The sequence below is a fragment of the Chelonoidis abingdonii genome, chromosome 7 (genome assembly GCF_003597395.2).
Source record: "Chelonoidis abingdonii isolate Lonesome George chromosome 7, CheloAbing_2.0, whole genome shotgun sequence".
Classification (NCBI taxonomy): Eukaryota; Metazoa; Chordata; order Testudines; family Testudinidae; genus Chelonoidis; species Chelonoidis abingdonii.
Window position 1 is genome coordinate 56073459 of NC_133775.1, and position 25420 is coordinate 56098878.

At 43.4% G+C, this 25420-nt stretch overlaps 1 protein-coding gene and 1 long non-coding RNA gene across 4 annotated transcripts; one reads left to right on the forward strand and one right to left on the reverse strand.

The window, feature by feature from the left end:
• Positions 1 to 733: 733 nt before the first annotated feature.
• On the reverse strand, positions 734 to 25224 carry NPL (N-acetylneuraminate pyruvate lyase). Of its 3 annotated transcripts, XM_032779473.2 has the most exons (12): positions 24585 to 25224; positions 23032 to 23100; positions 18423 to 18496; positions 17608 to 17695; positions 16103 to 16160; positions 14028 to 14103; positions 11325 to 11417; positions 8002 to 8147; positions 7756 to 7802; positions 6989 to 7073; positions 5236 to 5275; positions 734 to 3521 (listed from the first exon to the last, which is right to left on the reverse strand). In XM_032779473.2, exons 1-12 carry the CDS (start codon positions 24728 to 24730, stop codon positions 3382 to 3384), a joined length of 1062 nt encoding a protein of 353 aa, XP_032635364.1. In that variant the 5' UTR covers positions 24731 to 25224; the 3' UTR covers positions 734 to 3381. The 3 variants fall into 3 exon arrangements, with proteins under 3 accessions (XP_032635364.1, XP_032635366.1, XP_032635367.1); XM_032779476.2 differs by lacking the exon at positions 6989 to 7073 and having other exon boundaries at positions 3433 to 3521; XM_032779475.2 differs by lacking the exons at positions 17608 to 17695; positions 18423 to 18496.
• Positions 17022 to 17696, forward strand: LOC142047103 (uncharacterized). The gene is made up of 2 exons (XR_012656265.1): positions 17022 to 17088; positions 17598 to 17696. It is a non-coding gene; the product is annotated as an uncharacterized LOC142047103 (long non-coding RNA).
• Positions 25225 to 25420: the final 196 nt, after the last annotated feature.

The following is a 25420-nucleotide window of genomic DNA, read 5'->3' on the forward strand; positions in this document are numbered from 1 at the left end:
CTTTCCTAAATGGTGGTGCTCAGAATTAGACACAGTACTCCAAATGAGGCCCCACCAGTGCCAAGTAGAGCAAGACAATTACCTCCCCTGTCTTACATATAAAAATTCTGTTAATATATCCCAGAATGATATTAGCCTTTTTCACAACTGTATCACATTCTTGACTCAGTCAACTGATGATCCACTATAACCCCAGATCCTTTACCGTAGTCCTGCCTCCTGGCTAGTTACTCATTTTATAGCTGTGCATTTGATTTTTTCTTCCAAAACAAAGTACTTTGCACTTGTCTTTATTGAAGATTTCTTAAAACCACATGAAAACCCAAGAACACTTTCCACTGAGTTTCTGAGAGATCAGATAGGAGGTACTAGGATTCACGGCAGTTTGGAAGAGGGTGCAGGTCAAAAAGCAACTGATGAGTTAAGACAGACACAATCTTTCCCATACTTGAGTTTTAAAGGAGTAGATTAGATCCTGATCTTGCTGGCATATTTGTGCTTAAGCTTTATTCATGCAAGATGTACCATTGACTTCAGTAGGACTACTAACATGGGTAAAGTTAAGCATGTGCTTAAGTGTTTGCAGCATCCATCCTTAAGATTATCTTCCTGAAGGAACATGAGAGGAAGGGGAAGATATTACTAAATTTTGAGAGACTAGAAAACAGTCCCCTCTGACCCATCCACCTCTGCACCCTCAAAAGCATTTTTCCGAGGAGGAAATAGGGCAAAATGTTTTTAAGAACGCTTTTAATGATCACTAAGAAAATATACAGAAACTTCATTGAAATGTTAAACAAATTTCAGATGTAAACACAGTTTAATATCTGGAGATTTGTATAAACAGATCAAGACAGACTTAAAAATACCAGGAATAATTTGGGTCTATTAGAAAAGTTATTCAACTGAAGATCTCCTGTTTAGATGCATCTATATATTATATTAAAATATGCAGAAAGTAAGTAACAGTGTATTGTTATGTGCATAACATTGGAACAGTAATAGAGAATCTCATTTGGATTAGAGAACCTAAAAACATCAAAGTAAAAGTTTTAAGGAACACACAGTAGAGTTCTCCTAAAATAGCTGAATTTGAGAGTGTGCACATAGTCTTATTTTTTCCTCTGATTTTTGTCATGCTGGCTCTCTGCACGCTTTTGCCAATCAATGGTTGGTTGTGCAAGGAACAGTTGCAAATGTGCAGTGCTCTTTGCTATTTCAGAGGCCACCTTCTTCCATGTTTGACCCACCAGGGAAGCTTACCTACATGCCTTACAGATTCAGCAAAAAAAGAAAAAAAAAAAATCTTGTCGACTATCTAACTCAATCAGAGCTTTGTGTTCTGCAGATAGAAAGTGAGATTATTACTGCCAAACTGAAGAAGTTAATGGAACGTTACTCTCCAGGTTACTCAGAATCCTTGGATACTAAAATAGCAACAGATCACCAGATTCTCAGATCTGATTCCCCCAGCCTTGCACATGCAGTCAGTCATTCTTACCTGTGCAAAGTGGGTGTAAAACACTACCAAATTAAAATTCTCCAGGCACCTAGATGGTATCATTTTGCCAAGGTGCAAACAAATAGACATGGTGTAGTGGCACATTAGGTCCAATATGTGTAGAGGGCCCCTTAACAACAGCAATAAATGACACTTGTAAGAAGTGGTAGTGCTTTGCATTGCCATGTACAACCTCTGGTTCAAATCCTAGTGCTGCTTTAGCCAGCACATGCTGGGAACAAGATGGAACAAGTGCCTTCTGTCACAAAAGAGTTACTTAATTTTTTTTGTTTGAGGAAATACAGGGAGAGCAAGAAAATGGAGAAGAGAGATAAAGGGAAAGAAGCCTATGGAAGAAGAATGTCTTCAGGGAGTTCTGGGCACATTAACCTGATTCCTTTTACTCACTGGTAAAAATGGAGTTTTTGTAGGTTTATATGACATCGTAACTACACTAAAATACCAGGCTGAGCAGAATGATGATGTCATGTCAGAGTACAAGAGACATTACTTCACCCACATCCCAGCATCATAAAAAGTGGGGGCGGGGGGCAGAAAGGGAGGGTTGGGACTGTCATAGTAGATGGAAATTCTGGAAGCCAGAGTGTCCTCTTCCCTTTCCAGAGGAACTCAGAATTCCAGCAAGGAATCTTCCTCCTCAGCAGAGAATCAGGCTATGTCTACACTACCACTTATGTTAATGTAACTTATGTTGACCCCTGTCATCGGGGTAAGTAGTGCCTACACTGAAGTACTGCAGCTGTGCTGCTGTAGCATTTTCAGTACAGACATACCCTTATAAGTTTGCTTCATTAGAAGCATACCTTGCTTTTGTGCACCATAGGGCAGAAGCAACTACAGGCAAAGTTCAAATTTCAATTAACTGAATAGCCCAATTAATTGTGCTGATTCAGATAACCTCTTAGCAGCTCGTTACACAAACGGGGGATACACTTCTTTCAGATCACACTCTTGGGGATCCAAAACGTAGTTAAGAGGGAGAATAGCTGCAGGAGACAAGAACTTCCTTGGTGTTGTTTGAGCACTTTCTAGCACTGATAGCTGTGGGGAGGGAGCCAGGCAGCTGTACCCCTCACTACAGTATTTGTACTGGTGCTTGTGGAATCCTGGGCTGTCAAGAAGGCTCCTGTCTCCTGTGGCTCCTTCCCCTCTACCTCCTTTCTTTTCTCTCTCCCATTCTCCTCTTTGCCTTCCCCATCCCCCACCCTTTCATTCTGCAGTGATACCAGATCCTTTTCTCCCCTCCTCCCTCTGGGACTGGCATCACTGCAGCATGAAACAGTGGCTTTGTCTACACTACAGCCGCTCAAGCGGCACGGCTATGGCACTCGAACTGTGCCGCTGTGGCGCCATAGCGTAGACGTTTCCTACAGCGACAGAAGGGGGTTTCTCCTCAAAAGGTGTAATCCACCTCTCCAAGAGGTAGTAACTAGGTCAACAGAAGAATTCTTCCATTGACCTAGCCACATCTACCAGAGAGGTTAGGGCATCTTAACAACGTAGCTAGGCTGACCTCAATTTGAAGAGTAGACCAGACCTGTGAAACTGCAGCTAAAAATAGCACTTCCATTTATCTGAACACCTGGTTATCCAAAGGTCTCAGATGTCCTCCAGGCCATTCATATAAACAGAATTCACCTGTATTATAAAGGTTCCCCCTTTGGGTAATGCTAAAAGAAAGAAAGCAAGACACAGGCTAACAAGGCCATCCCTGATAGGAAGTCACTTATTACAAATTAACTGATGAAAATCTCATTGAGTCAGTGTGTCCCCCAAGGAGAACTCTGAGTGATAAATCACAAAAGCAGAGGCCCCAAACCTTCAGATCCATATTAATATCAGATCAACTCCTGGGACAGTCACACCATCAGGCTATCCATTTTAGCTTTTGCTTTCTCAATAAAATCCACAGAAGCACTCAGGAGCGGAAGCCGTGGGGGACCCATTGGAATCCTTGAGGTAAAACTCATGATTGCTTTAGTTTGTGCAACGCCAAAACCTATGTAGGCAAAAAGAAGAGAAAGAAAGAAAGAAAAAAGCAGGTTACTTAAATACATCACTTAAATAAAAGACAGTCACTACAGAGGGCTCTAAAATCCCAACTACACCAACTATTCCATCTCTTGTGAAACCCTAGAATATGGTCAGAGTTTAAATTCCCACAAGGGAGAAAGATGTAATCAGCAAGCAATGTTTGCAGACAGAAAACACAGTTAATAGCCATCCTGTATTACAGTACAAACCACTCTAACCTACCCATATTTTCCTCCAAAATGCCCCAAGTACAATATTTCCTTAGTAATGCATGCTTATGCTCTGAAAAGTGACTCTGTAAGTGTGGCTTTGTGAAGGTTCCCATACTTGTTTTTCCATGGACTGTCAGATCAAATTAGGGTTATCTTGATAGATAAGATGTATCATCTAACTCTCAGCCTAGCAAACAGCCTAGGAACCAAAAGCCCAACCATGTCCTTTGTGGTTTACATATAGTATCAGAAATAATACAGACTAACACAGCTGCTACTCTGAAAGAATTAATACAGATTCTATATAGAATTCAGTTAATAATGCTCTTGATTATGTGCAAATCAGAAAGAATCTGCCTCTGTCCCCCAAAGCGGTGACGACTTTGCAGGGTTAATAGGAGAAAACACGTATTTTTGCAGCAAAGTCAATAGATATAGTTTTGAAAGGACAAGGGGGGTAAGCCTACAATGTAAAAAACATTATTTTTTCCTCATAAATGGATGTTTAGATTCTTGGGCCTGATTGTCCTCTCACTTCCACCACTTATATCTGTGTAAAACTCCAATCACTTGAAGTTACACCAACTGTGATAAATTCAGGACAGACAGCTGCAAGGGGTAGAAAACAGTCCCAGAAGGTTAAAAGGCCCTTCTCCTTATCAGCTGAGAAGTAACTACAGATCAGTCAGATTCAGCTGAGAAGGGGTTACCAGAGAACCAGTCAATTAGGATCAGCTGAGAAGGAGTTAGCTGACTCAGTTAGGATCAGCTGATTCCCACTAAGGGCTGCCTGAGACCCTTTTAAACCCTCCCCTGTTGGGAGAAGAGGGGGAGTGAGAGAAGGAGTCATGCTGTTAATAGGTTAGGAGCAGTGAGACAAGCAAGCCTCACCAGGAAGGGAGGCTGCATCCCCTCCCATAAGGAAGAAAAACAAGCCCAAAAGACTGGTGGAGAGAAGGAAAAGACTTCCCCTGTACAACTAAGAGGGCCTGTTTTACCCAAGCCTGTCTCACCAAGGCTAAAAGCAGCAGAGGCTGGTGAGACCGAGAAGGTGCCTTGCCACACAACATAAGAGAGGAGAATCAGGCCCCCTGTGCTTTGTCATCAAGGCACTTTATCTTGTCTGGGATTGAGAACTCAGTAACAGTGACACAGAGTAGACTTGAGAAGAAAAATGGATAGTCAGGATAAAAATAATTTTTTTGAAGTTGAGGAATTTGACAGAGAGCCTGGAGAAAGGAGAGAAGAGTGAGTAGAATCTTTCTGGATGTGCTTTGCCAGCTCAGTCATTGCTCTTGAGTTATCAGCAGTTGGGAGCTCAACAGCAGATGTGAGGTCTCTCTCTGCACAAGACTGTTCAGAAGGGAGCTTCTCAGGTTGCAGGGACCTGTGAACTTCAGTGAAGCTCATGGATTTTCAGTTCTTGTTTTACAACACACTGAGGGAGGAAGATATTGCAGCACCTACCTAGTTTGAATACAAAGCTGAGAAATTCTCCAGTACAGAACTAGAAGAGGAAACAGATAATATGTTTTAATTCACTTCATATTTACAAGACATAGAGTCTAACAGCTCTGGATGCTTGTATAACAACAACAGTTATATACATGACTTAACAAAGGGGAAAGTCCTCAGTACATTTGCCATGCTTTCTTAAGTAATCAATCTACTCTATTCCCAAAAGTAGAACATCCACAGCTCCTGCCTCCCAATGACCCCCTCCTACCTCAAAGAACCACTCTCACTCAGGCCATCCTTATTATTCAACTTGGCCCCTTAACACAACAGTCTGAGGAAACTGGTGCATGATGCCCTTCCAAACAGGAAGTCCTTTCCAGAGTAGAGGACCCTTTGTAGAACATGGCCCCCCATGCTCCTGCCACCAGTCCCTCTCTTTTAGAACAAAGGAGAAGTGCCCCAGCTGCCCAAGACTGTGATAGAAAATTATGTATCATTTGCATATTGACTACACCATCGCTCAGGCCTCCTGACTCCTCTAGATACCCTTCTTGCTCAACATGTTGGAGGCTAATGGCATAGTGACCTGAGAAACCCTGCATGATGGAGAACCCTTGTACAGAATGTTATTGCCTACTGTTAACCAGGAAGAAAGCCCAATCTCAGTGGTGTGGGGGAGGTGGAGGGGAAGCAGGAGAAGAGAGACAAGGAGGAAAGCGGTGATGCTTGGGCCACCCTAACCTTCCTTCTCCACAACCAACTGATGAGGGAGGGGAAAGAAACTGCCAAGACTCGTTAAAAAGTGAGTAGAGTGGACAATGACCCATCTGGAATGGTTAAAAAGATGACTAGGACCACCACCCCTTAAAGGAGATTGGACATGGAGTCCTATAGATCAGGGGTCGGCAGCCTTTCAGAAGTGGGGTGCCGAGTCTTCATTTATTAACTCTAATTTAAGGTTTTACGTGCCAATAATACACTTTAACGTTTTTAGAAGGTCTCTTTCTATAAGTCTATAATATATATCTAAACTATTGTTGTATGTAAAGTATATATAAGGTTTCAAAATGTTTAAGAAGCTTCATTTAAAATTAAATTAAAATGCAGAGCCCCCCAGAGCGGTGGCCAGGACCTGGGCAGTGTTAGTGCCCCTGAAAATCAGCGTGTGTGCCGCCTTCGGCACATGTGCCATAGGTTGCCTACCCCTGCTATAGATGGAGAGTATCTGAATGGTGGTTATCGATCAGCAAGGGGGTGCTCAGCCAGGTTAGAAAGGCAGGAGGCAGTCCTCCAGAATAGTCAGCAAGTAGGTGTGTGCACACTGACAGGAACGGAAGAGGAAGGAGGGTGGATGAGAAGAACATTGATTGGAAATGGGACAAGAGGATCCTAGAGCAGGTTGTGCCTAAGCCAAAACACGTATGTGACTGGGGAAAACGCACATACCTGTCTGGGTTAGACTGTTTATGAGGGAAGAGATGGACAGTGCTCATTTCACATAGGGTTTTGGGGGCTGAAGGGGAGGTTACACAAGAGGAAGAAAGGTAAGCTGTGCCTTGGCTAGTTAAAATAGCAGGCTTCTTGCCTGGATCGGTTTGAGAAAAGGGGAGCTGTGTACCAGACAAACAGATTGTTTTTGTGTGTGAACATAGTGGTGAGAGATTAGGCAGTTAAAGTGGTGGTGGTGGTGTGAAGCCACAGAATGAATGGTGCCCAGTGAAGAGAAGTTTAGGGAAGCGAACAGAGGACACTCCCACTGTACCTGATGCTGTTGTGCTAATACAAGGTCTTGCTTTGCAAAAGCCTCCAACATCAAGTTGTTTTTTTTGCCCAAGTAGTTGTATGTGCTGCCAAAAAAACAAAGTAAACTCAGTTATGCAAAGAGGTGCTTAGAGCAGCCACTGCAACCAGAACAAACAAGAAGTCCCAGGCTTTCTAGTGCAATATTTTATTTTCAGAAAGTAATCATTCTGATCTAGAAATTCCACGTGGTCTGAAACATATTGTATATAGTTGAGCCTTAAAAGCATGACTGCTTCCAATGGAAAAAAAAAAATGTTCCAATTAAGTGTTCTCTTCCCATCATCCTTTACAAATGACATTGGCTAACTGATTTTTTGTTCTTGGAAAAACATTCTGGGGAACAATCACTTTGTTTACTTGTCACTTGTGCGATTTATATATTGTACACATGAATTGCAATGCGGTATGGTAACTCATTTACGCCTCCTCAGTGGGGGAGGAAGGTTCGTCTAGTGCTTAAGCACTGATCCTGACCTAGGTTCGATTCCCTTCTCCACTTTCCCCAAGATCACACAGAAGTCTTTTTAGTCTCTCTGAACTTCAGTTCCCCTCAGTAAAGAGGGTAATAGTCCAACCCTGCCTCACAGCAATGTTGTGAGGATAAATAAATACACTGAAGATTGTGAGGTACTCAGGGTATTACAGTAATGGGGGGCATAAAATTACAGTACATAGAAGATAGTGGTAAATATGGCAACAAATGGAGTAGGAATGCAAATGACTGACCTTCCAACTGCCCCAGATGCTCCCATTGCCAGTGCGCTCAGCAGATGCTAGTTTGTGGAGGCGAAAAAAGCATTTTACTTCATATAGTAAAAAGCAAAGGAAGAATGAGCAGTACAACTCGCGGTCCTGAACATGGCTAGAATTCAATTTGCACAGGGCAGTAATTGTTCAGGTTGGAACCAGGATATGTCTTAGCATAAGCCACATGGTTTTTAGGGGAGATCATTAAAAGTGGAGCCCCCTTACCTCATCCACCCCATAGAGTAGCACAAACTGCTCTTTGTTGTTCTTCACACACTGTGCGAAGTCCAAGAGGTCTGTGTCACTGAACTTCACCCCCTGGAAGGTGGGGATCTTTTCTTTTATACCATCCAGCAGCTCCTCAACACGAACTGCACAGAACAACAATCAAGAAATACATTCCAGTCACATAAGATGTCCCTGTCTGCTCCTCAAAAGGATCATCATTGTCACTCAAGCCTTACTATTCTTCATTTGAGCAGAGTCAGGTCCCTTCCCTCCCCTTACACAAGGTAATCAGAGGCAGTCTTGTTGCTTTCCAACATTGTCTTTACGGTTTAAATGTAAGAGCTTGGTTACTTAAATAGCTTGAAAGGAACCAGTAAAGTAACTCTGGAATATATGAAGAGATGCACAAATGCATGTTAGGAGAAATGTACCATTGATATAGAATTGTCACTATCCCCTCTCATTTATACCTACTCCCGTGTTACATACGTGTTGCTTATTGACAATAAGCAAGATCATGTGGGACACATCCACATCTAAGTCGAACAGCTTCTATAAAATTCTGCTACCCGCGTTCCCCACCCCCAACCCCCAATTGTCTATTTCTTGGCTTGTGGCCTGTTACACAGCAGTGATTTCATTAATATCTATCAGATGTCTTATTTCCTTCGAGTATTAATCTTAGTTCAGAAACTGAGAAATATAGTTGGATAAGCAGTTCAGAAATGAACTGGCAGCTACACTTTAAAAATATATTCAAAGAGGCTATATGATGTGGTGCTTAGAGCAAGAATCAAAAACCTTAAGTTCAATTCTCAGCTGCACTGCTAACCATCTATGGACTTGTCTACATTAGAAAAGATTATTGTGACTGAATGGGATTAGTACTTCAGTTAGCTAACCAGGACTATGCTGTCAGTATTGAGCAGCACAAGTGGAGGTTATCACTGTCAGCTAGGTGTGGTGAAAGGTTGCTGGAAGCAGGGTTTAACCATGGTTAGCGGACATGATTATAAACGTAACCTCTCCTGGTCTACACTGGTCACAATGTCATAGTCAGCATCATTTCATCTTATAGACTCATAGGAGTGTAGGGATAGATGGGACCTCCAGAAGTCATCTACCCCAGCTGCCTATGCTGAGGCAGGACCAGGTAAACCAAGACCATCCCTGACAAGTGTTTGTCCAACCTGTTCCTAAAAACCTCCAATGGTGGGAATTCCACAACCTCCCTGGGAAGCCTATTCCAGAGCTTAATTATCCTTATAGTTAGAAAGCTTTTCCTAACATCTAACCTAAGTCTCCCTTGCTGCAGAGTAAGCCCATTACTTCTGCTCCTACCTCCACTGAACATGAACTGATCACAGTCATCTTGGTAACGGCCCTTAACATACTTCAGGTGTTATCTGGTCCGCCCTCAGTCTTCTTTTCTCAAGACTAAAATATGTCCTGCTATTTTAACTTTTCCTTGGAGGATAGGTTTTCTAAACCTTTACCATTTTTGTGGCTCTCTTCTGGATGATCTCTAATTTATCCACATCTTCAATAAAGCGTGATGCGTAAAACTGGACACAGTACTCCAGCTGAAGCCTCACCAATGCAGAGTAAAATGGGGCAATTACTTCTCATGTCTTGAGTACAACCAGAGATGGGAGGTACACTTGTTAATATACCTCAGACTTAGATTAGCCTTTTTTGCAACTGCATCACATTGTTGACTCATTAAATTTGTGACCCCAGATCCTTTTCAGCAGTACTACCACCTAGCCAGTTATTCCACATTTTGTGCTTGGGCATTTGATTTTTTCCTAATTGTTGTACTTTGCACTTGTCTTAATTTAATTTCATCTTGTTGATTTCATATCAATTGTCCCATTTGTCAAGGTTGTTTTGAATTCTAATCCTGTCCTCCAAAATGCTTGTAACCCTTTTCAGTTTGATGTTATCTGCAAATTTTATGAGCATCCTCTCCATTCCATTATCCAAGTCATTAATAAAAATATTGAGTAATACACCTCTACCTCGATATAACGGTGTCCTCAGGAGCCAAAAAAAGAAAAAAATCTTACCATGTTATAGGTGAAACCGCATTATATCGAACTTGCTTTGATCTTCTGGAGTGTGCAGCCCCGCCTCCCAGAGCACTGTTTTACCGTATTATATCCAAATTCGTGTTATATTGGGTCGCATTATATCGGGGTAGAGGTGTACCAGACTCAAGACCGACTCCTCTGAGAGCCCACTAAATACATCCTCTCAGTTTGATAGCAAGCCATTCATAACTACTCTTGGAGTATGCCTTTTCAACCAGTTCCAGACTCACCTTATAGTAATTTAATCTGAACCACATTTCCCTAGTTTGCTTAGATCATCATGTGAGACCATGTGAAAAGCCTTACAATCACATCTCTTGCTTCCTCCCCACCCACTAAGCCAATAATTCTGTCAAAGAAGGAAATTAGGTTGGTTTTGCATGATTTGTTCTTGAAAAATCTATGCTTGCTATTCTTTAACTATTATCCTCTACATGTTTACAAAATTGATTTTTTAATAATTTGTTTCAGTATCCTTCCACATACAGAAGTTAGGCTGACTGGTCTATGATTCCCAAGGTCCTCTCTGTTCCCCTTTTTAACAGACAGGTACTATGCTAGCCTTTCACCCATCATCCATGAGTTCTCTAAGATAATTGCTAATGGTTCTGAGATTGCTTCAGCTAGTTCCTTAAGTACCCTAGAATGAACTTCATCAGGCCTGGCTGACTTGAATATGTCTAACTTATCTAAATATTGTTTAATCTACTCTTTCCCTATTTTGGCTTGAGTTCCTTCCCCCTTATTAATACACTGGACTCTCACTAGAATGCAGGATTTGGTATCCATACAGGGTACTGCATTAACACACGGACCACATTAAAATGAATTTCAATTAAAGTAATTACATTTGGGATCCATGGCCGCAACTGTGTTATATGCGAATTTGTGCTATATAGATGCACATTCTAGCGAGGGTTCAGTGTATTAATTGTGTTGAGTATCTGGTCACCATTAACTTTTTTATTTAAGTAAAGACTGAAGCAAAAGAGGCATTAAATACTTCATCCTTCTTGGTGTCAAGAGTTATTAATTCTCCTTCCCCACTAAGTACAGCACCTACTTGACCATTCAATCCTATTTCGGCACAGTAACATTTTCTAATGTAGACAAGCTAAATTTGTTTTCTAATTCTAGATTCACCAACTGTTTTCTGAGTAAATCCCTTGAACAGGGAAAGTCTGCATGTAATAGGAGCAAGAGTCACTGAATGAGCAATATACTTACTCTTTACACCTGTTAAAGAAGGAATGTGATAGTAATAAAATGGAATGCCAGGGGCTTCAGATGCAACTTCCCGTAAGAAAGCAACCAATGTATCTGAAAGAGGCAGTGAAAGAAGGCAATCATACTCAGAGGCAAGAGAAGGAGGTCATCCACATAAAGGGGAGTTCAGGTTCATAGACTTATCAGCAAGCCATCTCTAAGTAGGGTGACCAGATGTCCCAATTTTACAGAGACAGTCTAGATATTTGGGGCTTTTTCTTACATAAGTGCCTGTGACGGTACCTCCCATAAGGCTTTATGGAAATATGCTTAGAATGTGTTTTATGCTATATATGCCATGTAACATATCTCCGTAAAGGTTATGATCTACTGAATGCATTAATCCTATCTGTATGCACATATCATTTTTGTATTCGAAGTTATGAACGTTATGAACGTTGGCTGTGTGCTGGCTTAATTTCTAAGGCCTTGGCTACACTGGCGCTTTACAGCGCTGCAATTTTCTCGCTCAGGATGTGAAAAAAAAACACCCCCCCGAGTGCTGCAAGATACAGTGCTGTAAAGAGCCAGTGTAAACAGTGCCGCAGCGCTGGGAGCGCGGCTCCCAGCACTGCAAGCTAAACCCCATGAGGATGTGGAGTATGTGCAGCGCTAGGAGAGATCTCTCCCAGCACTGGCGCTGCGACTACACTCGCGCTTCAAAGCGCTGCAGTTTCAAGTGTAGCCATACCCTAAATAACCTTAGCAAAGCATTTGGTCAGTTCCTGGAGAAAGCAATGTTGAAATTAAGTACCTAATCAAAAAACACTTAAAGGACAATGGATCTTGGAATGCTGTAATCCACATAAAAAGTGTGCTTGTGGCCGTTCAAGGTAGCATGTAAACAATGGTTGCTACCTGCAAAAACTGTGAGTCATGCATGGACGTGTGACTTGCCCAGGAGACTCCTAAGTCTTGGAGCTGGACTTTGCATAGGAGTGAGGACGGGGTCTCCATCCACAAGAGAAAGTCTATTTAAAGTCCGGGAGACTCTTCCATTTGTCTTCACCTGGCTAAAGAAAGCCTCTCCACTCCCCAGGATATTTGAAAGAAACTGGAACAAAGGACAGTATGCAAGGGGTGTGAGTGATTGCTGGACCCAGGCTAAAAGGAGGAGATTAGTCTGTAAAAGGGAGCATTCTGGAACTGGTGAGAATCTTATCTGTATTCAGTTTGATTAGACATAGATTTGCACATTTTATTTTATTTTGCTTGGTGACTTATTTTGTTCTGTCTGTTACTACTTGAAACCACTTAAATCCTACTTTCTGTATTTAATAAAGTCACTTTTTTACTTCTTAATTAACCCAGAGTATGTATTAATACCTGGGGGAGCAAAGAGCCGTGCATATCTCTCTATCAGTGTTATAAGGGTGAACAATTTGAGTTTACCCTGCATAAGCTTTATTCAGGGTAAAACAGATTTATTTAGGTTTAGACCCCATTAGGAGTTGGGCATCTGGGTGTTAAAAACAGGAACACTTCTGTTAGCTGCTTTCATGTAAACCTGCAGCTTTGGGGCAAGTAATTCAGACCCTGGGTCTTTGTTGGAGCAGACAGGAGTGTCTGGCTCAGCAAGACAGGGTGCTGGATTTCCGAGCTGGCAGGGAAAGCAGGAGCAGAGGTAGTCTTGGCACATCAGGTGGCAGCTCCTGGGGTGGGGTATGGGGGGTTCTGTGATCCAATCTGTGACAGTGCCTATTACCCTCCACTCTCTGTCCCGATTTTTCACACTTGCTATCTCTAAGAAGACCCTATATCTCTACCTTTTCTGCACTTAATAGGTGCAGGATATAGAAATTGGGTACTGTGCTTTTAATTGTGAGCCCTCTAGTGTTTCTCATTGTCTAGGTTTCAGAAGCCAACAGAACAGCAGTGCATATATGTAGCTAGGCCTTGAATGGTGTATAAGATTAGTAAATGTGATTATTTCAAACCCACTGGGCCAGTGCAATTCCTTCATATTACTTGTGTTATATAAAAACACAGAGACAACAATAGGTTATTTCATTTTGGGCTAATCTGACAAATTGATAACACTGGCTAGGGTCAGAATGTTGCAAGCTTCTTCCACACAGCTCTATCATTTATCCTCAGTTCTGATCTGCTCTCAAGTAATTCTGCTCCTCACAAGTGATATGCACTGGTCCTGTTAATCCACTCCTGTGCTTCTGCAGAAACTGTCAAATATGCCAATGTAATGTATGCAATTTGGTGTGTCCAGTAGGCATCAAGAGATCATCAATTAGCTTCACTTTTGACCAAGACCAAACACACCACTGGCATTCAAACAATGTTATTTCCAGAAATGGTTTCCAAAACAATGTCCATATGACAGTGAGGACGGTGACATTCTGAGCCAGAGCAGCAGAGGGTAGAGGAGGAGACTATAACACAGGACCTATTAAGACTCGATTATCTGCTCTCTTAGAAAAAACCCCAACACTTGGAGGAATATAAGCACTACAAAGGAAGTTTTATCATTGAGGAGCCATATAGCAAAGATACAGATACTCTGACCAACTACAGCAGCATTGCTGCCACAGATCTCTAAAAAACATGACCTCCCTTTACCATATCATACTGCTGACAGCCTGAATGTGTGGAAAACTGCAGAAGAAAAAGGCCTCTGTGGGTATGATGGCCACAGACATCTCTGCTCACCTTTGTTTGTAGGTTTGAAAAAAAAGGGGGCAATCGCAGCGATACCACTGGCTCCTATTACAGCTGCATGTTTGGCCTGAATAGGAAAGAATAGAATGTATTAAAAGGTGCATGCACTGCATGTGTTTTTATCATGCATATAGCAAAGAACCACCACATCAATCCATTCCACTGCTATGAATTAAACTCTCAGAAGCAAGTTGTACATTACGGTTCAGCCCTAAAGTCAAATAGGAGTTGTGCCAGGGATGAAGCGGCCCTTCCATCAATGTAATGCACTACCTCTGTTTCTAAACAAAAACACACATCTATTACCTCTGCCTGATTAATGAATGGTCCTCCATCCCTACAACTCCCACGTCCCAAGAAATAGGTTAGGATCACTGTCTCCCAATGTGTAAAATGGGGTCAGACAGGTTAAACGACTTGCTCAAGTCACACAGGAAGTAAGTGGCAAAAGCAGGAAATAGAATCCTGTTCTCTGGCACCAGCAGGTTCATCAAGAATTTTCCCTCCCTTCAGCTACTACGTGCCTTTAAGATTCCCACATCCCTGAAGAAGTGGCCTAGAGTGGACCATCTGAGCCTGAGAACATGTGTGGAGTGAGAGCAAGTGAGACAGTGCATAAGTGAACAGGGGCTGACAGAGAGAGATTGAGTCAGAAGACGGGAGAGAGTATGGAAGCCCCCTAAGAAACAGAAGAGGAGAAAATGAGGAGTGAGGGCCCTGGGGCGGGGGGGAAACAAAGGAATAAAATGCAGATATAGGGGAGCCATGTTACCAGTAGCCTGTGCTTAGGGATGGCTCCAAAAAAAAAAAAAAAAAAAAAAAAAAAAAAAAAAAATCCATAAGCCTAGCTAGGTTTTTCCAACATATGCCCATCATCCTAGTGTCACTCTCTTAGCACTAATGACACTTTATTTCCTTGCAACATAGGCTGGTGTGGAGGGGTTTTTTTTGTCCCAGACATCACTACATCTATAGCAATTTTCTGATTGGGATGCTCCTGGAGAAAAGGTGGCAATGTTGAATGCAGATCCCATATCCTGCATGCCTACCTGGTGGAATGTTAAAGGGTACCTGAGAATTTTCATGGCTGGGCAGATGCTACTTGATACGTCAATGAGGCAGCAACATCCCCTCATGACAAGCTGATGCAACTTCATGACACAAGCTCATCCCTTAGGAAGAAGCCTCAAAGAGCAAAAGCCTCCATTCATCAAACCTTCCCACAACCTGAGGGCAGTGAAGGGGAGCCTGGTTGGCTCCTCCAGTGAACTAAATCAAAAGAGCCTCAATCCCAGGGGAGCCTGAGGTTTATCCTAAAGTGACCCACAGCAAAGTGATTAATACAATTTACAATGGTCATTAATTATATTACTGAGATGAATGGGGCCATTCACATGAGGGGTGTCAGGTCATATTTGGAAGTCTCCTCCCCCACAGTAAAATGGTGGCAGAGAATCTATTTGTAACATATTCTGTGCTTGTACAGCACCTAGTGCAATGGGGTCCAGCTCCTTGAAAGGGCATCCTAGGCCATGCAGCAATACAAACAAATAATAAATTCTGCATAACCTGACAGCTGCCCAGGAGATGCTAGTAGAGCAGACCAACTCAGGCTGATTAGATCCAATGCTTGTGTGTGTGCAAAGACTCAGGGGGTATGACTACGTTGATAAAATACCCACGGCTGGCTCAGGTCAGCTGACAGGCTCACTGGGCTTGGGCTGCAGGGCCATAAAACTGCAGTACAGACATTTGGGCTTGGAGTGGAGCCTGGGACCCTGTGAGGTGGACGGGTTTGAGAACCCAGGCTCCAGCCTGAGTTGAAAGTCTACCCTGCAATTTTATAGCCCTACATCCCAAGCCCTGAGAGCCCGAGTCAGCTGACCCAGCCCAGAGTTTTATTGCCATGTAGATGTACCCTCAGGATTCCCCAGGACCAAGACAGCATAACATGGAAAGAGATGTCAGTAAGTGCATAAACTCAGAAAAGAAAAGAGGATCCAACCCACTTGTATGTAAGGTTATGGAAAGACAAAAGCAGGCGAAGAGAAAATTCACACACGCACCAGTTCCTTTGCCTCTGGTAGATTTAATGCTCCCACATGAATGATCACATGATCCAACCTGCACAAGAAAAAGATTGAAAGGTTGCTGTTATTTTTTGGTTTATGGGAATTTAAATGTGGGGGAAAGATGCCATACAGACAGTCTGGGTAACTGAATTACGTCCTCTATTTGTCTACACAGCAGATTCTTCATTGGAGTGGGGATACAAACTAACAGGGATCTAGAAACAAAGTGTTAGAGTACAGCAAAAAGTTCAGCCACACATCCAACACTTCTTCCCAGTTCCCTCCCCTACCCAGAGGTGTTCTCAACACCCTAATCCCACAATTTTATTTCTGCAGCTCTCTCAGATCCTCATCGCCAGAGCTGCCAAATGCTGGCCAAGTGATCTTCCTGAAGCAGTGGGCCAGATTCTCCCCTGCTTTGCCCCTTGTGTAGTCTCTTCCCCAATGTAAAGTGCTAATCATTCTGATCTGCAACATCTGACACCATTTTGCATCAGCAGAAATGAATTCACCAGGTACAAGGCTGTGGAGAATCAGGCCCATTGTAGGCAAGCTTAGAGAGTCACACAGAGTAGGTTAAAAAAAAATAAATTCATTTTTCATGGGAAATTTTCAAAATTCTTTTTCCTCCCCCTAAAACTTTCCACTGGAATTTTCTGAGTTATTCAACAATAAAAAACACAAACCCGAATTCAGAATTTTTTTTTAACTCAAACTTGAACAAAAATCAAGAGACCCCTACTTCAAGGAAAAAACCCACCCATTTTTGTTTCCCCTCTTACTCCCTCCAAACAAAAGCCCAGAAAGTTTAAAGCCAAAAGAAAATTCAGGGAATTCCCCCCCTGGTTATTCCCCCCGCCCCGATTTTCACTGTCCCTTCCCCATAATTCCACACTCTCCCTCCCCATCTCTCACCTCCCCGCAACTCACTGTCAACATGGATGTTAGAGACAGCGCAAAGGCGAGTGATATGAGAATATGTAAAACATCCAAGAAGAGGGAAGGTCCAGTAATTAGAATTGTAACATGGGACTCGGCAGACATGGGGCCAATTTCCTGCTTTGCCACAGACTTCCGGTGTGGTTCTGGGCAAGTCACTTAGTCTTTCTGTGCCTCAGTTTCCTCATTTGTGCAATGGGGATAATACAACCGCCCTGCCACACAGGGGTGTTGAAAAGATAAATACATACAAAGATTGTGAGGCTCTCATGCTGGTGTTAAAGCAACATAAAAGCAGCAAAGAGATGGTCTCATTTTCACATCCCTTATTACTTTCCCTTCCCCCAACTTAAGCAACAGGAAGAGGGCACTTTCCAAAACCTCCTCTCTTCCACATGCCTCCATAAGCATTTCTATAGTCCCTGATTTTGACAACACCAGCAAAATCTTGATAAAAGGGACAAGGAAAGAAAATAGAGGAAGTAATTAGAGAGTGCATCCTTTGCTTAGACAAGCAGTAATGTCTAGGTGAACAGACAGGTTTCCTTAGAGCTACTCACTTGTTTTTCCCTTTGGTCACCCACTCCTCTGCCAGCTGCTTCCTCTCCTGGGTGCTCAGTGCCAGCCCTTCTCCTGTTGTGCCATTCACTGTTTCAAGCAGAACACAACACACTCTAAGACCTGGCCTACACAGAGAAGTTGCACTGGTTTGACTAAATACCATTACTGAAATTTAATCACACAAACTAACTCAATATTGGACAGTTATAAATGGATAAGCAAGCCCGCACAAGGGTTTGCACTGATTTAAATAAACTGTTTTTTTAAGTGCTTTAGTTAAACATGTGGAATTTGTGTGCGTGTGTCACCCCTCTCTCGAGAGAGGGAGAGAAAGAGGGAGAGGCCTATAGCACTGAAAGAGTTAAATGCATATGACCTCCTAGGCCAACACAATCAGAAAGGAAGAAACCCTTGTAAGAGGACAATGGACTTGAAGCTCATTTGATAAAGGTGCCTACTGAATAAATGCATCTCTCTCATATCCAATGTTGTCTATCAGGTGACCACATCTTGCCCAAACATGTGGACAGAATCATTCAGATGGGTCTTTTCTGTCACTGCTTTGATCCTTTTTAATGCCTTAATGTGGCATTGTCTAGTAGTTGTCTCTTCACTTCCTTTCCCACTCCAGTAACATTCTCATCTTCTGCTCTATCCTGCACATAACTGGGAATTTGGGCAAAAACAGATTCCTAAAGACTAGGCTATGGTCTCTTCCACTTGAGTGCACATGTTTATAATGCTCCCATCCCCATATTCCACTGCATCACAGCTCTTGGCTGACAAGAAGTACAGTTCACTACTTAAGACTTACCAAAAACATTCTTCACACCCTGCTCTTTTACAAGATAATCCACATATTGCCCAATCACAGAGAGGTTAATTTCTCTAAAAAGAAAGATAAAAAAGGGGAGGACAGAAATAACCTGTGTAAGGCAGGGGTCAGCAACCTTTCAGGAGTGATGTGCCGAGTCTTCATTTATTCACTCTAATTTAAGGTTTCGTGTGCCAGTAATACATTTTAACATTTTTAGAAGGTCTCTTTCTATAAGTCTATAATATATAACTAAACAATTGTTGTATGTAAAGTAAAGAAGGTTTTAAAAATGTTTAAGAAGCTTCATTTAAAATTAAATTAAAATGCAGAGCCCGCCAGACTGGTGGCCAGGACCCGGGCAGTGTAAGTGCCACTGAAAATCAGCTCACGTGCCACCTTTGGCACATGTGCCATAGGTTGCCTACCCCTGGTGTAAGGAATCCTTGACCAAGTTCAAGTTCTAACAGGTTTCCCTCTAATACCCTAGAGGGGTCTAACTTTAAAAAAAAAAAAAAGTGTCATCTGCCCACTTCCTGAATTATGGAGACCTCTATACATAAAAGCTTCTGAACAGGGTATTGGGGGCTGAGAACACCAGATCAGAAAGGGTTCTGTATGTGAGACCTAACCGGGGTTCCCAGAGCATGAGATTCACAGAACTATAAGACCCATATATTCAGCGATCAGAACCACAAAGCTTCACGTGTTCTATTATTGCTACAATGTATTCATGCCTTTAAAATATATATATATATATATTGAAGACTTGATAGGAACACTATTTTTCAAGCTTTCCTGATTCTGTCTTGTAACCACTGCCCTTCTGAGCACACAGCAGTCACCAGGCTGGCTCTGACTTCCGGAAAGCTCTACAGCAGATGTTCTCAAACTGTGGTCCGTGGACCACCAGTGGTCCGCAAGCTCCATTCAGGTTGTCTGCGGATAGTTCCCTCTAAGGCGTGTGCCTGGGCGCCTGCAAGCAAGAGAATGAAGGGCCATCCACCTAATTATGGGAACCGCTGAGAAGACTCACATGTAAGGTGAGGTGGTGGCCTGGGGGGAGGGGGAAGGGGAATAGGAGGAGGTGGGAGGGGGCTGTGGGGTGAGAAGAGGGGGTGAGGAGAATTTGGGATGTGCAGGGCTGCAGTGGCCAGAGAAAGAGGCAATCTTCCCCAGCTCCAGGGCTGGGGCTGCCGGGGAGACATCCCCCTCCTTCCCAGTCCCAGCTCTGGGGCTGCCGCGGCGGGGGAGAGAGGGCACATCCATCACACTGGAAAGGTAAGACTACTGATATTAAAATATGAGTTGTGTGCTTTTATTTGTAGACCAAAAAACATTAAGGTTTTTTTATATAGTGCTTTTATCCAAAGTGCTTGACAATAGTTAGCTAATGGCACAAACAACATTTGGAAAGATCATTAAGTGGTACACCAAAACCCTCAGCAATTTTCAAGTGGTCTGCGAAAAAAAAAGTTTGAGAACCATTGATCTAAAGAACATGGGGTAAGCCTGTAATAAAGTGTAGCTAGAAAGGATACCAAGCTTAATTATGTTTTAATGGCAGGTTTGAAACTAGTAGACTCTCAGACACTTAAGTCTCCAATCGCCAACTGGGTTCATTCAGGCCTTCGGAGGTGGATAGACAATTCTAAGCAAGTTTATTGTGGGTTTTTCAGACACAGAAAAAACAAACAAGGCCCTTTGTCCCTGGGCAAACATTTAATATCTTGTAGTGCTTGAAGACTGCAGGTCTAACTGAAAAGTGACTAGGTAAAAATAGTAACTATTGCTTTGACAGAGCTATTCCTTTGCGTATTCACAGTCATATCTGCTCACTTCAGTGGCAGGCAGAGAACCAAATCCTCAGCTGATGTAAATTAGCATCAGCTGAGGACCTAGCCCATAACTTTACAATTTAGCAGTCTCTAACCCATATATTTTCACTACTCTTTATTGCTGCTTGCCCTGCAGAGCCCCTCCCAGATATTGTATGCTAAATTCCAATCTGTGCAAATTTAGTGAAGACAATGGGATTGCGCCTGTGTCAATGAGAGGTATAATTTGTTCTGTAGAATGTGTGTTACCGGTGGTCACATAAGAGATGGCTACAATTTGTTGCTCAGGATCTAGGCTTAATCTGCAGAAAGAATACTTAAAAACTATTGTCGAATTTTAAATGGTACATGCTGACTACAGAAATCACTGAGACAGACCCTATGATCTAGAGCTGCTCAAACAATGGTGACCTTTACAGAATACTTTTATTCCATAAAATTTAGATTTTGAGAAATCTTGACCAGGGCTGCTGTGATCCATTTTTGCCATCACAGAATTAAACAAAGATCAGAGGTAAGTTCCAGCATTCTTGGTCAAAATTTCCCTTACTCTCCCCATCTGTATTCTACAGTGTGTCAGATGGTTACCAGTGCCACTTTCCCACTCCCCGCATCTCACTGGTGTGCTGCACGCTTGTAATTTGTGGAGCACTAAGACATCATTTAGGATGAAAGGCTCAGAGTAAAATATTACAGGAAAAACAGTTTCCCTCCTATTACATTCTTGGATGCTCACCATTTAACCCCTTTAATGGGCTGTGGTCTTGGCTTTAACATGAGAAACAAAACAAGACCCTCTGGTACAGCCACTTACTTCTGCTACTGAAGATGCTTTGTGGGGGGGTTTTCTGTCCTATTAAAATACAGTTGCTCATTTCCAGCAGCTCTACCATGCTCAGATTATTAAGTGTTTCTTGTATTATACGTTGTAGTTTAAGGAGAATTAAGGTTGGAATGGAACGCTCTTGGGTCAAGATTCAAAAAAAAAATCTGAGCTCCCAATTCAATATCTGTCGGGGGAAAAATGCAGAGTTCCCAAACCAGATGAAATATGTAGTGTTGTTGGTCAGCCATACAGTTCCCTTTGGACATTGGAGTGTGACTTAAAATGCTAACTGTCTAGCTGTCCTTAAACTGGTGAGACAGACAGCATGTGTAATCACAGCATTTCTATCAGGTTCAGATTTTAAATTAGTCACCACGAGAACCTTTTAGTTATTCTGACTATGTGGCTGGTGAGCCAACATCAGAGTGGCAGATGGGGCCTGATTCTCCCTTACATGAAGATCACTTTACATCACTTTGGCAGTATAAAGGGGACTTAAAGGGGGGAGGAAAATATCCTCTATCCAAGGGGCCTCTCTAGCAAACAGAGCGCTGCCATAAGGGCTGTTCTCCCGCAGACCTCTCCACCCCCAGCATGAGTGTGGCAGATAGGGAGGTGTGTGAGACCAGAGAATATTGTGCTGAAGCCATTCTCTGCACCCTGCTTCCCCGATTCAACCTAGGTGTGACTCTTTCATAATCTGGGGTGACTAGCCGTAGGCCCTCCATCTGGCCCTTAAGAGCAAGCCACCCAGTTACACTCCCCCAGCACACACTTTGAAACCTTGCCTGCCCTCCCTCCCACTCAATTTCCCAGTGTTGCTGGCCACTTGAATGCATGGTCTGGGCTCTCAACACAATGAGCAGGTCTAGAGTCACCTAATGCTCCTCCACTAACTGCTCCCATGTCCCCTGAGAAGAAACTGAAGCCGTCCACACTTCCCTGTTCCCGTGTGCCCTCAAGGCCCACTGTTTGGGTGCTCATTTCAGCAACCTTAACCCCGATTTAAAGATGTGTGGGATTATGAAACAATTTTTAAAAATGCATTTTAAAGAAGTGTGTATGTATACACACGGATATTTATAGGCCAAAGGATGTCACAGGATCATTTAGATGTGCAATAACAACCCAGTGTCAGCACATCATGGTGTAGTTCTAACTTTCATGCTTCTTTCTTTTAATTCTGCCACTGCCTCCTGACCAATTGTTTGTTGCTGTAATCCATTGTGTCTTTTTTGGAAATTAAACTAAGTGCTTTTGAGAAGGGAAGCTCTATGAACAACTTCTGGGTACTCTAAAAATACAAGTTATTTTTAGAACTACACTCTACTACTGTAAGAAGTAGCTAAGCAAACCATCCTTCATAGCTACAAGATGCAGGCTGTTAAGTGGCATCTGGTGGATGTTACTTTGCCCTTTCTCTTTAGTTGGATAAAGAGAGAAAGGGACAATCTTTATTTTGCTTGTGATAATAAGAATAATCAGGACTGGATTCTATATTTATGGCCTCTCAATAACTCCAGATCAAATGTTCTCAGTTTACAAGTAGAAAGGAGTGGCGTAAATACTGACACAGCACTGTTCGAACCTAGATCTCAAAGCACTTATCAAAGGCAGGTAAGGTTGAGCAACTCCATTTTTACAATGTAACCAACCTGTTTTTTTTTTCTCCCCAGAGCCAGCCTAGACTCTCCTAAGTCAGCTGCCCACCACAAAATTAACCTCTGCTCCCAGTACTGCAGGACTGTAAGTAAGGAGACTGTCAGTCAAACAAAAGCCTTCTTAAACCTTTGTCATCTTGAGATGCTGAACACTGTTAGAAAGTTAACTTAAAAAAAAAAGTAGTTGAAAAGAAAGTAGGAAAATGTAACGTTCTGGGAAAAAGTTCACAATACATTAATTGACATTGACGGCAACCCTTTTGGTGGTGAGAGATAATATTTACCCGTCTGGAGTCATTGGAGTGATTGTAGCTGCTGTGAGACCCTGCAATCTCTTTGGTGATGCCATTGAGCTGTTGAGAGAAGTCAGACAGACAAGCAAAATTTCTCTCAACTAGAGACATATATATTTTGAGCAAATTCTGTTAATGACAAAGCCCTACAGGCAAAGCCTGGAACAAGTGGACTTTGTATATTTCTTTTGAGAAAAACAGATAGTGCAGTTTTCTGAGGACCTGTAAAGCCAGGGTTACTGTAGCAGGCAAGGCCTCAGCATAAGATTGGTAGCACTCGATACAGTTCTAGTTCAAAGGCAGTTTCTCTTTGAATCTCCTGTTTTCACATGTGCATCACTTCCTAAAACATTCACCTTTGGGCCAGACAGTAATTATGTCTGGGGTCTCTGCTTGAAGAGAGAATTTCTGGAAGCAAAAATTCTAACACCATTTTTTAGGTCTGGGGAAGAAGTGGAAAAGATGCACACCAAACAATATAAAGGGGGAAAAAATATAAGCACATTTTTATCAAGGGAACTAAGCCACCAAACTTTACATTTCATATGGACATAATTCCTGAAGGGCACTATAGTTTCTGCTTGGGTTGGAGATTGTGGGAAATTAAGTGACTGAAAAGTCATTTCTGAGCCTGGTCAATTCTACTTCTCTTAACCCACCACTCTCATTACTGTTATTACAAATATGGCACCGGTCCCACCTTCAGCCTCTCTCTCCTCTTGGAAAGGTTGGGAAAAGGAGAATTCTTCTCCTGCCAGACAGTGAGGTCTCTACTATGCTATGCTACCCCTTTCCCAGCCTTTGTCTTTGGTGCCTTCTCCTCCATAATTTTCTCTGCTGCTGCTGCTTCCAACTTTGTCTACAGCATCAAAACAAAACTGATCCAGTTTGTCCCAGTTACATGTCTGGTTGGCATTACTGAGCAGTATTGGAGGCACCCAGAGTGGTATGTCTGAGGACATAAGACTTCAATGCTGCAATGGTTACACTTGGCTCAGCTTTGGGAGGTTGTCTTCACAATCATAGGGGATAGAAACTAAATTATTCTATAAATTCAAGATTCGATTCAGCAGAAGCAGATGGCATTGGCACCCCTACTCAACAACAGAGTGGATTGTGAGTCCTGTTAATGCAAAGCTACTCTCTAACAGGTTTTGCCCGGAGTACACATAGTATGGAAATAATAGCACACAGCACAGGCTCTCTTGAGAACATGCTGATTTGCACACTGGGTGAACAGCTCCAGCCCAGAGATAACAGCATCACGAGCCTTACAGGGGATGGGGGAAGAGGACAAAATCTGCTACAACCACACGGCTCAGAAACTCAGTCCCCCCTCCTGTGAGCCCCACACACCACCCTTCAGTCACTCTCAGAAAGCCGGTCTGTCAGTCTCCCCTTCCCAAGACTCAGCCAGTTTGACCCCCCCACTCTTAAGAAGCTGAGTTTCTCAACTGCCAGCCCTCCCCAGCTCTGCAGAGCCTGCCCCCCACAGCAATGAGTCTGCTGTCCTGCCCACCCAGCCTGTGTCAGTCTGGCCTCACCTGCAGAGCGAGCCCCTGTGCCCGGCGCACCGCGCTACTTCCGTCCCCTGGAACTCGACATGGGACTGATCTGGTGTCTGACTCTGCCCCCTCGAGCCGCTGTGGCTTCCTTTGTACTGCTGAGCATGCCTGGAGGGGCCGCACATGCTCACTGACAGCAGCTGAAGCCCTGCCCTAAGCCTGTCCTCATCACCCCCAGCCGCAGGACCTGCTCGCCGATCAAACTGCCCCTCGTCTGATGTGGGGGGGCTCCGTGCCCAGGGCTGCGGCGTTAAAGGCCCGGACGGGCCCCTCGCTGCCCATTGCAGACCTGGTTCCTTGTCACCCTTGTTAAGTTATGGTCGTGACCAAAGTCCTAGCCGGGACTGGGGCCCCATTATACCCTTGTCTGAACAGCCACGGTCCTGCCAGAGTTCACAACCCGACCCCCACCACGGGTGCGGATGGGCGCTGCCCTGCTGCACAAGCGAACGAGCAGGGGGCCGGTCGGCGCAGTTCTGTTAGTTACATGGGTTGCTGCTGCTGGGGCTGATAGTTTTCAGTCGTGACTAGGGAGCGGGTGAAGCGGAATGGAAGAAATGTTTGCGCTCGGCAGAGGAAGGGGAAGAAAGACAATCACAGCTCGGCAGCTGCCCAGCACTGATCACGATTGCAGAGATTTGATTTCCTTACAGAGGGGCGGCTCTAGACATTTCGCTGCCCCAAGCACGGGGGTGGGGGCGGCTCCTCGGTGGAGCCGCGGGAGGTCCACCGAAGCCGAGGGACAAGCGGATCCTCCGCAGGCAAGCCCCTGAAGGCACCCTGCGTGCTGCCATCCCGGCGACAGGCGGAGCGCC